We start from the raw sequence: 15,335 nt of genomic DNA, 5'->3' as shown, positions 1-15,335 counted from the left end.
CCGCTGTTTAATTAAATTCATCGGACCTTGTTAGAAATGATCCAGAATGGGAAAGTTGGGACTTTTCCAAGCTTACTGAAGCAGTCAGACAGTGGACCAGGCGAAATCCAGTCTGTGCGAAAGAGTCAGACACTCCTGGATGGAAATCTAGAAGGTCAGAGAAAGTCTTTCATACCAAAGAAAAGGGGATGTGCGTCTACTGTGAAGGAAATCATAAATCGGGGGAATGTAAAGTAATCAGTACTGTCAAGGAGAGAAGAGCAATTTTAGTCAAAAGAAACTTTTTCAACTGCACAGCAGGACAGCATCATGCTAACGCTTGCCCCAGCAAGTCATCATGCAGAAATTGCCACAAACGACACCATACGAGCATATGTGATGTCACCAATCGAGAAGAACCACCAAAAACAGGTCAGACTGTGTTGACTACAGATGGATGTACTGGTGAAGGAATTTTCCCCATTCTTGTTGTCAAGATAAATGGAATTACATGTCGTGCATTGATCGACTCAGGGGCTGGAAGCTCATACATATCTGGTAAACTTGCATCTATGCTGAGGGTGAAACCAATTGAGACACAAACCACTAAAGTTGACATGCTTCTAACATCAAAAACAACAAGACTGGAAATCTATAAAGGGGAAGTTGAAGCAATAGACAGTGATTATTCAATGAAGGTGAAGTTGATCAAGTTGGAGATACAAGAGTTACTCACAGTGGACAATCCACACTATGAAAACTTACAAAGAGAGTTTGAACAAATGAAGAATGCAAAATTTGTTGATAATGATCAGAAAGCTCAATTACCTGTCCATATCGTTTTGGGAAGCGGGGAATATGCACGGATAAAAACTCGCAGGAATCCACTAGTGGGAACTGAGAGGCAGCCAATTGCAGAAAAAACAAAACTCGGATGGTTTGCCATGAGCCCTGGTGTGGAACCAGACAGTAAAAGGATGTTGCCTACCCAAGTTTTGCAGAAGGATTATGAAGATCTCTGCCGGTTGGATGTGCTGGGCCTAGCAGACACTGCTGAACACGACCAATCAATGGTGTATAACGAATTTAAAGAGCAATTAACGCGATCACCGGAGGGTTGGTAAGAGACCGGGCTTCCATGGCGTGGAAATCATCCACCTCTCCCATCAAACAAAACAGGAAGCATCAGAAGGTTGGAATCTTTAGAGCGACGATTACAGCGAAAGAAATTAACTGAAGATTACAATGCAGTAATCCAAAACCAAAAGCACAATGGCACAGTTGAACCAGCAACTAACGTAGCAAAAGGTAATGAATTCTACATACTTCAAAGACTTCTGATGCAAAAAATAATCTTCTATTTACAGGAAATATAGCAGTTCAAAATAAGAACAAAACATTTTTGTTTCGACGTGGAACTTCTATAAGCATAACATGGGAGCTTAAAGTTTCGTCCCCGATTACATTACATTTGTGGGTTTTTACTCCCCATGGCTACTCTTCCAGTAGAGATCTTGCAGAAACGAAAAGTGATGGCAAAACTGTATATTATCGTCATAAAACAAACTTAAAATTTCACGTTTACAAACCATCAACATTAGAATTAAAAAATATGGATAGCACTTATAATGGGGAATACACACTAAAGACTTATACCGCAACATAATGGGGTGACATTTGATGCCTTTGTCACCGAGCTAAAAAGACGAAGTGCACAATGTGAATTTGGCGACCTTAGAGAATCACTCATCAGAGACATGATAGTAATCGGGGTCTCAGACAACCCGCTTAGAGAGCGACTGTTAAGGACGGAGACTTTGACTCTAGAAAACGCAATAAAAATTGGTCAGGCATCAGAAGCAACAAGCAATGACATTAAGCAGACCACACACCGGAAACCAGAACAATGTCGACGAACTACGCACGAAATCTAACAAAACAAGGCGCCCACGACAACAAAGCACATCTACTTCAGCATCTTCGCAAGCTCGCAGCAATTGTAAATACTGTGGCGACATTCACCAACGAGGAAAATGTCCTGCATATGGGAAAACATGCTCAAAGTGTCATAAATTGAATCACTTTGCCTCTGTTTGCTTATCTACGTCCCGCAGCGTACATTATACCACGGAAGGTCATGAAGGTCACGATTACGAGATGGCAAGCGATGCAAATAACATTTTCATAGGAACTCTCTCAACGGAAGTGACAGACAACTTCGTCAATACGGCTAATATCACACAAGATGGAAATTGTGACTGGATTATCTCTCTGCGATCAAATGAAAGTGTCACGCGGTTCAAAATTGACACTGGAGCTCAGGCTAACGTCATACCAATGATGGCAACAATTGAGAAACTAGCAACTAGACCGCATATTGAGAAAACTAATACAACGTTGACAGCATATAACGGAATGAACATTCCAGTGGTTGGAAAATGCACGCTGGACATTCAACATAACAATCAAACCCACGCAATACCGTTTGTTGTTGCAAACACTACTTCACCGCCACTAATTGGGTTACAAACCAGCATCGACCTCAATCTTATAAAGCGAGTTTGGACCGTAAATGCTAAAATACCAAACTTCATACAAAAGTACAAAGATGTTTTGGAGAACTTGGATGCCTAAAGGGTGAACATCACATTAGCATTGACCCCAATGTAACGCCAGTAGTTCATCCACCTCGAAAGATTCCAATATCACTTATGGAACGTCTCAAAGCTGAGTTAAAACGCATGTGCAAGCTTGATGTCATAGAGAAAGTTGACGAACCAACCGATTGGGTCAGCTCCATGGTAGTTGTAGAAAAAGACAATGGCCAGTTACGTATTTGTCTTGACCCTAAAGATTTGAACACTGCCATAAAACGTCATCACTATCCTATGCCTACAGTGGACGAAGTCCTATCCAAATAGGCGGCGCCACCATATTTACAAAGCTTGACGCATCCAGCGGTTACTGGCAAGTTAAAGTCGACGAAGCCAGCTCGAAACTACTTGCATTTAACAGGCCATTTGGACGATACTGTTTTAAAGCGCCTAGCGTTCGGGATTCACAGTGCCGCTGAAGTGTTTCAGAAGAAAGTTGCTGAAATCATTGACGGTGTACCGAATGCGGCAAACGACCAAGATGACATCATAGTCTTTGGTAGGAACAAAGAGCAGCACGACAAAGCACTAAAGGACATACTCGACAGAGTAAGAGAGTCTGGACTTAAACTGAATGAAAAGAAATTCCGCTTCGGGGTTTCCGAGACAACCTTCTTAGGACATGTAATCACTGCAGCAGGCATTAAGCCAGATCCTAGAAAAATAGAAGCAATAATCAACATGCCCATGCCTAGCAACAAAGTCGAAATTCAACGTTTTCTCGGTATGGTGACGTACCTCGGAAAGTTTTTACCGCGCCTATCTGATGAGACAGCGCCGCTAAGACAACTACTTGAAAAAGACGTCGTCTGGCATTTCGAAACGAAACACCGTCAAGCCATAGAAAATCTAAAACACCTCGTCACCAGCAGTCCAGTGTTAAACTACTTTAATCCAAAACATGCCATAAGGATCACAGCTGACGCCTCTAAATCAGGTCTTGGTGCAGTACTCGAGCAATTAGAAGAGAACACCTGGAAGCCCGTCGCATATGCTAGTAGAGCAATAACCCAAAGTGAGCAAAACTACGCACAGATAGAAAAAGAGACATTGGCAATTGTGTTTGCATGCGAGCGCTTCCACGAATACACCTACGGCAGACCAATCACGGTACGTTCAGACCACAAGCCACTCAAAGCAATCTTTTCAAAACCACTATGCAGGGCTCCTCCACGCTTGCAAAGACTACTGCTCGGGCTCCAGCGATATGAGCTAAGTGTTGACTACACACCAGGAACGGACATTCCCGTTGCAGATGCTCTTAGCAGAGCATACCTGGAAAGTAAACCCACACCAGAGATATCGGAGCAAGACATGAACTGTCATGTGCACTCAGCTCTGCACAACCTGCCAGTATCAGATTTCAAGCTACTAGAATTTAAACTCGAGACAGCTAAGGATCCTACTCTTCAAGAGCTGAAAAACATAACTGTCAATGGTCTTCCATCCAACAAACAACTCATCCCTGATGCTGTCAAGCCATACCTGACATTCATCGATGAAATATCAGAAGCTGAAGGAATACTCCTTAGAACAAACCGCATCATAGTACCCTCCTCAATGAGACGTGAGATGAAAGCAAGAATTCACGAGGGGCACTTAGGAATTGAACGATGCAACTCATCCCTGATGCTGTCAAGCCATACCTGACATTCATCGATGAAATATCAGAAGCTGAAGGAATCCTCCTTAGAACAAACCGCATCATAGTACCCTCCTCAATGAGACGTGAGATGAAAGCAAGAATTCACGAGGGGCATTTAGGAATTGAATTGATCTTTTGGCCAGGGATGGCTACAGAAATATCTAAGATGATTTCCCGCTGTGAAACATGCCTAGAATCAAGAAAACGACAGAACCACTTATGCCACTACCACCAGATCATCATCCCTGGAGCAGAGTAGCATGTGACTTATTCTACATGAATGGCAAGGACTATTTACTAATTGTCGACTACCATACTAGTTTTCCAGAAGTAAGTCTACTTTCAGAAACTACCTCTGCCGGAATAATCAAGCACACAAAGTCAATATTTGCAAGAGACGGTATACCAGACACAGTCGTCACAGACAATGGACCACAATTCGCTTCGAAGGAATACCGAGACTTCGCCAAGCAATGGGAATTTCAACACGTCACCTCAAGTCCTGTTCATCCGAGGTCCAATGGCAAAGTCGAGCGCACAGTACAAACAGTCAAGACCCTCTTGAAAAGCCATTAAGTCTGGTGATGACCCATACCTAGCCCTACTTAACTTCAGAGCCTGCACAAGCCCTTACGGTACTCCAGCTCCAGCAGCCATGTTAATGAATAGGAAACTAAAGACCCGCCTACCCTCAATAGAGACCCAAGAAATCTCCAAGAAATCTATAATACAGAAACAGTACTACGATAAGCATAGAAAAAATCTCCCTGAGATTTCAGATGGTTCAAATGTTCGTCTTCACGATGGCAAAGGCTGGAGAATAAAAGGACAGGTGATCCGGAAGGCAGAGACACCAAGGTCATATATCGTTCAAACTGACACCGGAGGCCAATTGCGAAGAAACAGGCATGATATATTAGTCACTCCTAAACCTGCTGAAAATTCCCAACCAGAAGAAGTTGAAGAGCCTCATGTGCACCATAGTGAGCCTGAGGACACAAGAACAACAGATGATGAACATTCGACTCCACCCAGCTACGCTTATGTGACCCGCTATGGCAGGACTGTGAAACCACCAACTAGATTCGGCCAAGATACCTAAGTTACTTATAGAACATTGTCACTTAGCTAATCCAACATATAGATTACAATCTTGTTACAGTTAAGTGTTAGATTAATCTCAGAAGGGGAGATGTCATGAGTTATTGATTAATTTGTAATTCGAGTTGTCGGAATCCAGTCTAATAAAGCACACGAAGCACAATCATTACAATCACAACTTAAATCAGAACCTAAATCCCTTCAAGACGTTGCGTTATTTGCTTTCAAACACAAAACGTCTTTCCAACGGTGTGCAAGGCGTATCAACTATTGCTGGCCGCTCCAGTGTCCGTGGCAAAAGGTGTTTCAGCAAGCTTAAGATTGTCAAAACTGCCTGAGATCCACAATGAAAGATACGCGATTAAATGACTTAATCGTTCTTGCATGTGAAAAGATCTTACGGACAATGTTTACTTAAATATTATTTTAAAAATTGGGCAACTGCAAAGATGCGAAAACTGCCATCAAAGATATAATAGTATGCTGAAGTGCGTTCTGCCACAAAAATACAACATGTATTACAAAATATATAGTGTAAGTACTGTTCCATAGGATCTGCAGGGCATCTTATGTCCTTGCAGGGCAATTTCATCCCCAGCCCCCATTAAAAAGGTGCTAGTTTCGCCCCTGCCTACAGTTCCTCCACTCCTCGCTAATGTCTAATAGAATTATAATTAAACTTTGACTTAAGGTAAGTCTCGTATAATTTCCAATTGGTAACAAAGTGAGACACCTAACGATCACACACCTGAATGATCATAGCATGACCTTAAGATGGAGTCTGTTTTTAAAATTACTACCAAATAATTATTAGATGACAAGGATTGTTTTGGACAAATTTGGTCAATATTGTGCAGCTACATTGTAATGAATGAAAAAGTGTCCCACTTCGCTCCAGGTTACGCTAAAATATGACGGGAAAAACGACAAAAGTGTTTTATGGCTAATGACGAGTCACGGTTTTCTAATATGTCTAATCAAAAACAATTGATAACTGTTGATGTAAGAGACAAGTTTTAGCTCTAGAAGCTGGATTTCTTTGTATACGATTCAAAAATAAAGTTTGAAATATTAATTGCAATTCTAAGAAAAATACCAACATTTACCAATACACAGGAAGATAAAGAAACAAAAACTCAAATTAAAGTGTTGAGGAACGAGTTTCACTAATCGGAGCGCACATCGTCATATTTGACAGATAAGCAGTTTATAAGAAGACAGACATATTAAAATAGTCTTATCACTTCAGCACTTTCAGTTGGTCCGCAAGCTTTGCTTTTATTATTTAAATGTACAGCTTGGATCGTGAAAATGAATCACCAACGTTAGAGCTCTACGGTTATAAACGTTTCTTTTTTATCAAATTCGATTTCGGTCTTTTCCCTTAACGATTCTGACGATGAACTTTTGATTGAAACTCAAAAAAGAGCCGATCACCAACCGTTGTTGGAGTGATTTTTAATTTAATAAGCATGCATAAATATTGCACACAAAAAACAAACTTTTGTTTCTTAAAGTCTAGCTTGGAATTATTTGCCGCGACTTCATCGAAATTTCAAATCAGAAAATGGTCAAACCATGTTATAACAATTATAGCTAATTAGCTACGAACAATCACCCATAAACCGGAAAAACGGCAAAGTTAATTCTCGCTACCTTCGGCAATCTTTGTTGTGTATTTACAACAATACTAAATACACGACGATAAAAACAAATGGCGAAAGAATAAATTGACCCGCTTTGTCAAAACCATACAAAGGGAAAATATATAACAGGTGCATCTAACTTCGAATCCTACCTTCCCTGCCAGCCAGCGAGCGGGAAGTTCTGCACGACCAAGATACGTTTTGAAATATTCCTAATTTCCCTTTTGCATTCTACAAAATTTAATGCAACATTATAGGAAGCTCATAATCGCACCGAAAAAGAAAAGAGCCAACTGCCTAACCATAGCTCAATATACGTGTACGATATCTCTCGAGCAAGCATGAACTAAAAACTCAACGAAAATTTTAAAATTCCACAAAGTGCCTCATTACCTTCTTAGTTTTTCTCCAGCTTCCTAATTTTTCTAATTTCTGAAATATTGTGAATAGGCGGAAAGATTTTATGCCTTCTTGTATTCATCACAGGTTACTCTACTTTTTCACTTCTTGCACATTAAATACAACGACAGTTGCATATATTTGTTTCAACAGCACTGGCGACGAAACAATCGTAACAGTTGCATGTGATCTTATATTAAATTAGGCTTCAAACACGCAGACCAAGAACTGTCAATGGTGATGAAGGTAGATAATCAAAATGAATACAAGTGTTCAGTCCTCTATTTCCCAACAAACGTTTCTAAAATGGATAATTCAAATAGATGTAGTTTAAATAAATTAATGAAGAGAGAAAATGTATGTTGTTGGCATCTGACAAACCTTCTTCAACTGATCTATCGAACTCAATAAATCGCTGTCCATTATTTTCTTTATGCTTCTCACACAACTGATATTACTTGCCGTTCTATCATATTCATCATTTAAAGAAATAAGCCTACCACAATAAAGTGGTTTGAGTTATTCCCATTAACTAAAAATCGTATGATAAAACATCAGTAAATAGTTGTTTCTATGTTTGTTGTTCCGCGCAACTTCGACGTACGTAGCTAATGGAATAGACTATTGAGCAGGATCAGATACTAACCCTATGAAATACAAAACAGGAATAATACAATTAGAAAATAAAAAGCCACTGGAAAATTTAAAATTAGCAGTAATACCTTGCATGAATATGTATGGGGATTAACACACGTTCATACAAAATGCTAGAGATCTTTTAACACCAGTTAAATTGCTTGTTTTTCAGTTGTCACTTCTTCCACCCGCATCAATGATGCACAAATGCAATTATTCATCATCAAATCTCAAATAGGTCTTGTGAACAAAACAATCTAAGGAAAATATGACGTAGATAAATTCTTATGCAGCATGGCAATGCCACTCCACGTAACGACGGTTAATAATATAGCCAGGGGTACCAAACATCTCTAAATAATGACATCTGAATAAACCCCAGAAAGATCTGCCATTTCATTTTGGAAAGCTGCTACCGTTCTCAACCATTGATATGACGATGATATCAACCATTTTTCTGCAAAACAATAGGCACATACCACAAATTAATTTCTTGGGTAAATCAATTAATAAAGCTTTCGTATGTAATACATTCTTGATGATTACCAAAACATTTATTACATAAAAAGACCAAGCGGAGATACAAACTTTATTAGATGATCATCATGCCTCAAACACAAAGTTAGATTATTTCAACTAACTACTCACCAATTATTTATTCTATTTTGTCTTCGCGACTCTTCATAATTAACGTGTTTGCTTGTTTCTTCGTTTTGAAAGAACTTAGTGATTATCATCAATAATGAGTCGTTGATATGGTCAAAATGGCGACTGAAGTTCACATTCTAGAGTAGACGTTTGCTTTGCTTTACTGGTTCTTTTGCTTCAATGTATTTTTTCTTTCAACCTGGAAAAGTCAATGAAGAAATAACTTGAATAAAGATAACTGCTAATAAATCCACAATGGCTGTAGCTGTTAATCAAACATGAAAATATTTGGATGATAATGCAGCAATGTAATAAGTACTAAATAAGATAATACAAAAATATATTCATTTGTGGTTGCAATATGGCCAATTGTTGCGACTGTAATCTTTGTTGGTGAAATTTTTGTTTACATGAAATGTACTGGGATAGTTTCTTTACAACTCTCTGTTATACCTCAGTACACGGTTTAACTTTTCTAAAATCTAAACCATACTTTGTCTCACATCACTACCAACTCACCCCACATCAACTTATTTAAACCCAATAAAAATAATTATGAAAATCAGTCCATGTAGCAAATTGACACAAAATTTTACAAATTCTTGTTTCTATATCGCTTGATTATTGTTAATGAGGGCTATGAAGGAAATGGATCATTAAAAAAAATATTTCTAATTTAATATTGTATGCATAAGTTAAACGAATATTTATTCTTCATTTTCTTGTGGATTATTCAGAAAGTGTTCACTTAATTAAATCCTTTGTGATTGTCTAGGTAATATTGTTACCTTGTTTAATTGCCATTCAAACTTTGTTCGAATAGTGTCCTTGCTGGTATGGAAATGATTTACTCTACTTCCAATTTACTTGAAACTAATTTAAAAGTGTTTGAATTAGACTACTCCTACTAAACGTCAATGTTATATACATGTTAATAACATTCTAAGCTAGATTTGTAAAGCAAGGGAGGTTGTTCAAGATAACCGTTTAGTTGGTGTGGTATGTTAATCTTATACAAATAAAAGTTCATTTCAAATTTGCCACATAAGATTTGGTCATTGCCAAACAAACAGGTTGCTAAAGTTGAATTCATCCACAAGCTTTTTTCCAGCAATTTTTAAGTTATATGTGCGTTTCCTTCTTAGACTAAATCAGCTTTTTCTGAACAACATGAAAATAACAAATTTTATGAAGAACATGAAAAATTTGCTGTGCGCATAAACAGATAGACTTCAATTTTGTTCAAATCAATTCCATAAGTTCGAATTAATATTACAAAAAAACATTGATATGTTATCTACCACTTGTTTAAAAAAAAATCTTAGGTCTCAAAAGCCACTTTAGGATGAAGGCCAAGGAATTTTTCAGTACTTAAGGACCCTTTGAGAAAGCTCTTTGAACAATTTACATGGCTTTTAAATCAATTGTACAAATTTTAATTTCAATTTGCAAACAAATTTATTGCAAAAAAATAACAGTATTGGACCACAATCAAGATATTTTATAGAGCTGCCCGCTGTGCCAGCCAATCACTATGCATGAGTACAAAAAATAAATGTGGAAACCAATGATTTCATGATCAATCTCTTATAACAACTTTATAGCCAACTAAGTGCAGTATGTGGCTGTACTAAACAGTCTTTAAGTATAAATAATATGATACTATAATACAGTGGGCTTTCAAGTACAACTTTAAAAACACATGACAAATTACGACAGCCTTGGGAAATGCTCAGGAGTTCCATAAAAGGCTGGCAACTGGCAATTTTTGCAAAATGCTTTCAATATTACGGTAATGGGCAATTCTCAGAAACTGTGCCTGCACAGTAACACTTTTTTGCTTCCTGCATGTGTTATTATGTATGCTAATATGTCTATTATTTACCATTTCATGTATTTTTCACTACTTTGCCTTATCAGTGTTCACTAAGTGTGGCATTGGTCAAAAAGGCCCTAGGAAACATTAAGTTTTGTGTGTCATACACATTTGCTTTTGCATCTCAGAAAAGAATAGTGAAAACATTTAAAAGCATTTGCTTTTGGATAAAGTTATCTTTAGGCACAATAAATAATTGTAAGGTCTTAATTATTGTTTATCAGTGGCGTGCGGTGACCGAATTTAATAGGCAAGCGCTGGGGGTGAGGTTCGCGGTTCGCGGCTTAGCCTGACTCAGGGCATGCTCCCCAGAAAATTTTGAATTTTGAGGGCTACTGGAGCGCATTTCCCGCGATTTCTGGGAGTATTTTATCGAAAAAAATGTATCTGTCATGACTGAAACAGTATTGAAAAAATCTAAAAAATTAAAAAAACTTTTATAGAGTATAAATCACAATTACGGTTTAAAAGTATTACATGTGGTATTGTGATATAAAGTCGTTTGTAGAAGTAGAACATAAAAGGATGAAAATTCCTATGCTATATATTTTATAGGAACATCAATCTTATTTATACCTTACATCAGTTTAATGACTACATAACGTGCGTACATTACTCATCTAGATTCATGTAATAGCAATAGAGGAAATAGCCAATCCTACACTTACTCAAACGCGCTACTTAAACTTACGCACTTAACTTTATAATAAAACGTAAAACTACTCAAATTTCAAGTACATTATCCGCTGAGTAATAACTGCACCTTCTTTAAAGTGGTACTATGACGAAAACTGAACGTTAAAAAATCATCGATTTTAGCATTCAATAGTTTAAACACATATCAATTATTGCTTTCGTAAAATTTAAGCAAAAATAATAGTATAACGAGGGAGTTATGAACATTTGAAATGTCTAATTTTCATGTCCGCCATTAAAATCGGCCATTTTGAATATTTGCAATCAGCAAAGGTCTGTGACGTCATAGTCTTAACACGGCAAGAAGCGCACATTGGAAAGTATACAAAGTAATACATAAATAGAGCAAAAAAATGTCAAATTCATCGAGATCTAGCTTGCTTTCTGAGTCTTCGATCGAGACAAACTCATCGATTTCTTTATCGGAATTCATGACGGCAAATTCGGACGAATCTAATTCGGAAATTTTGCCATTTGCCGATAATATTGAACCGCTTGCTTCGACCGATGAAATTGCGGAGTACGAAGCTGCAGTCGCGAAAGAACGGCAGGTTGAGGACATGCTGCAAGATCGTTTTGATGCCCGTGTTGATGTTACTTCATGGTAAGATGTCATTCTTAGTGTGTTACTTTGATCTGAATCGTCTGCCGTTAGCTATGATAACTTTATGGAAACATACAATTTGGCCAATATTAAAGGTGTGAATGTGGCCATTGTTCGTTGGATCTTGTTGTCAACCCTCAAGAGTGCCGATGCTGCATGGAATTAGAGCAATGCCGTGGTAAAATGTATCAGTTCGAAGTCGATGAAAGGACATGCATTTTGGATCACCCTGGCTTTAACGAAGTTTGCCTGAACGAATTTGTTCTTCAAGCAGCTTCGTTAGGTTTAAAGACCCAAGGTCATCGCATGATACAGACACTTCATTTTGTATTTCCTTTAAAACCTTAGTATAAATGTATATTATATATTGAAAGTTTGCCTGGATGTATTATTGGTTCTCTCAAATTGTGAAAATTTATCATCTGCAATATGTGTAAGTATGTAATAATTGCAACTTATGCTAACCTGACGCCGGTCTCTTGACGTTGTTAGTGTTTGTGATTTCTTCCAAATAGTAGGTACGGCACCAGGTTTGAGCCGTCTAGTCATACCACCCAAATGGAATAAACGCTCAAAACAATCATCCGAGAAGTGATTCGAACAAATCATAAATCGAATTTTGCGCGAACTCGGATTAAAGTTTGCGCGCTTCTTCTGAACAAATTTAACCCAAATTCTTCTCAAAGACTTGTCGTTTGTGCTTTTATGTAATGAAATGCCTGTACTTCTATCAGACTTATTACTGCAATCTTGCACGACACAGCGTGTTGAAGGCATGTTAAAAAAATTGAGTTATACAACCTTATAAATCTCTATTTGTATATAATGTTATATTGTAAACAGCCGCGAGTTAAGACTATGACGTCACAAGCACCTTCCTTCTTGAAAATTCAAATATGGCGCATTTTAATGGCGGCTCTTAAAGTTCAAGTTTTATCGCTACGTAACTCGAGCAGCATGAAATACATTGCGCTAAAATTTCGCCAGAAGACATTTTTTTTACATACACTATTAATCTATGAAAAAAAAACGAGAGGCAAAATTTTCGTCATAGTACCACTTTAACCAAATATATAAAAAGCCAGTAAATAAATTCTAACACATAGAACACTTGCGACTGTTGTAAATAACTTCTTCGCTAGTGAATAAAATAATCACAAAATTTAATAGCGTTCTAGTACATTGAACTCACGTTCGGAGCTTAAACGAGACTTATATTATATATAACGCTAAAATCTACCGGATACAAATATCAAAACTACTACGCAAAAGGAAGCTCTTGTCAATATCATCTTGTATTACATGCTACAGATAATATCTTCTACATACATAAATTGCAAGACAATAGGCGCGAAATGTATTGTAGCAGTCGTGATTATAACAATTAAGAACAGCCAGTTTCGCGCACAAAATTGGCACGGTGTGTTACAAACTGAGGCTATGGCGTTGTTTAATGTTTATATTTTGGTATAATGACGTCATGGCAACGTGTTCTCCCGTTCTTCAAAATGTGTCTGGCACTGACTCGTACGTTTGAGAATATCGGAGAGTCGTGTTTATTATTTAGTATCTTGTACCTTTTATTTTTAGTCATTAATTTACGAATTCAACGACACAAGACTGACAAGAGCATAGTGTTTTGGTCATAATGCTAGTCATACTTTACCACAACACACGTTTGCGTGCATTTCGATATCTCTGCAGACTGCGGCCCCTGCTTGTTTACGAACATTGTGCGCAGAAAATAAAAAAATAACCAGTAAAGCACCTACTACTTTGAATTAGAAATCAGAACATTACCTTTCGCTCTCAGTCATCTTTTAATAAACGATAACATTAACGGCGTGAATAATTCGGATGTCCAATGTGTTGAATATCGAATATTATTCGCGCGCTGATATGTGTTTAAAATTGCGAGCGTACAAGACTGTTGACCAATCGCTTTCAAGCGGCGCCCTTAGAAGCGCCGCTTGCCTTTTCTCGATATTCCTCGAATAAGAAGCCTCCAAATCTAGATTAACGCATGCGCAAATGTTCAAATTGAGCTCCGAAGGCAAGCGCGCTTGCCTTGGTTAATAAATAAGAAATTTTTAAGGTGTGTTTAATCCACTTGACCTATCTTACAAGTGCAGCAAAGTGAAACCGAAAACCACGACAGTAAATCGCGTATAAATAGCAAGCATTTCAACTGTAAAGACAATTTAGACAAAAGATTACATTGACATTGTTTAGAACAAAAAAATTTAAACTGATTTTGCTGAGAGATTGATCCAAAAAATTTTTGTTCGATAAAATGCTTAGTCAAGCGGCGCTTGCCTACGCTTGCATGACCGCACGCCACTTTTATGCCTAAAGCTGAGAATAACATTATAATTACAGTGTAAATGTTGTCACACACATGCCGCCTACTTTCCCTAATTTGCTTGCCACTTTCAAAACTATTGAAACATATGTGCTACATATGATACATATGTGATACATATTGATACATATGTGCTACTTAACTACACTAAAAGCAACTACAATCGAATATCATTTTCTTTCAAAATATACTGCATGACATACACAGTTCATGAACACAATGAACCGATTATCCTTTGCAGTAGTTATAGAATTTGTTCTCCATGGTAATTTGCTTATTAGTAAGAAAAGTCAAAACTTTCCTAAAGTTTTCTTTCTAGATCAAGTCAAAAATACACTTTGAAACCTACAATTATAGAGTAATTGAGATAGTTAGGGCGCCATCTTTTGATGAACGCGAGTATTTACTTTTCAAAATGGCTTGGATACTCGCATAATCGCCTTCGCCTCTTTCTGTTTATAACGATTAAAAAATTAATATAGCTCCGGGTCTATAAGCAGTTATCGTCAAGCATTGTCGTTTTCTAACATTCCTTCGAATTAACATCTGCCTTGGCAATATTTCTTACCTTGTGCTCGATACATTTTGATGAGTTTACCTCATCTGTTGCTTTCAAAAGGAGCCCATCGCTTCTTACGATGATGTGCACTTGTTTTTCATTGAAAGTCTTTGACACAGTTTGATTTCTTGTAACCTACACTGTTCTGTTTTCCTGATTTTACTCGAACAAGATTGAGGACAACTAACCAAGCCAACAACCTACAATAATGATGAGGAGAAAAAGGGATGGGCTGATTCCGATTGAGGCCTAGTAACTAATGCAAAACACGTCCCGAAATTTGATATGTTGTTTTCAGTACCCTGTCAATCATTACCATTACCAGCGGCATAACCACAGAATAGTGGCGTAACTGTATGAACAAAGTCAGTGGCTCAATATGGTCAGAGCTACGGACATTCAAGCAATCAGGCTACAAGGGGGCTCCCTGAACGGTGTTAACAAAGGACATCGGGATTCAGATCACTGGTAATTCTAAAATTGATGGGCTCCTTGTATTTAGGAAAATAATAAAAAGTTATGTTTCATCT

The 15,335-nt window shown here is 37.7% G+C and overlaps 1 protein-coding gene and 1 long non-coding RNA gene across 3 annotated transcripts; one reads left to right on the top strand and one right to left on the bottom strand.

The window, feature by feature from the left end:
* Nucleotides 1–6,065: 6,065 nt before the first annotated feature.
* LOC124457409 lies at nt 6,066–15,018 on the bottom strand. Of its 2 annotated transcripts, none has more exons than XR_006952564.1 (6): nt 14,815–15,018; nt 8,709–8,907; nt 8,147–8,517; nt 7,806–8,071; nt 7,419–7,725; nt 6,066–7,256 (listed from the first exon to the last, which is right to left on the bottom strand). It is a non-coding gene; the product is annotated as an uncharacterized LOC124457409 (long non-coding RNA). The 2 variants fall into 2 exon arrangements; XR_006952565.1 differs by having other exon boundaries at nt 8,147–8,317; nt 14,815–15,017.
* Nucleotides 11,708–12,257, top strand: LOC124457408. The gene is made up of 2 exons (XM_047007670.1): nt 11,708–11,884; nt 11,980–12,257. The coding sequence occupies exons 1-2, from the start codon at nt 11,712–11,714 to the stop codon at nt 12,230–12,232; spliced, it is 426 nt and encodes a 141-aa protein (XP_046863626.1). The 5' UTR covers nt 11,708–11,711; the 3' UTR covers nt 12,233–12,257.
* Nucleotides 15,019–15,335: the final 317 nt, after the last annotated feature.

This window comes from Xenia sp. Carnegie-2017, unplaced genomic scaffold, assembly GCF_021976095.1.
Source record: "Xenia sp. Carnegie-2017 unplaced genomic scaffold, XeniaSp_v1 HiC_scaffold_6, whole genome shotgun sequence".
Lineage (NCBI taxonomy): Eukaryota > Metazoa > Cnidaria > Anthozoa > Malacalcyonacea > Xeniidae > Xenia > Xenia sp. Carnegie-2017.
This window is presented reverse-complemented; position numbering and strand designations above follow the sequence as displayed.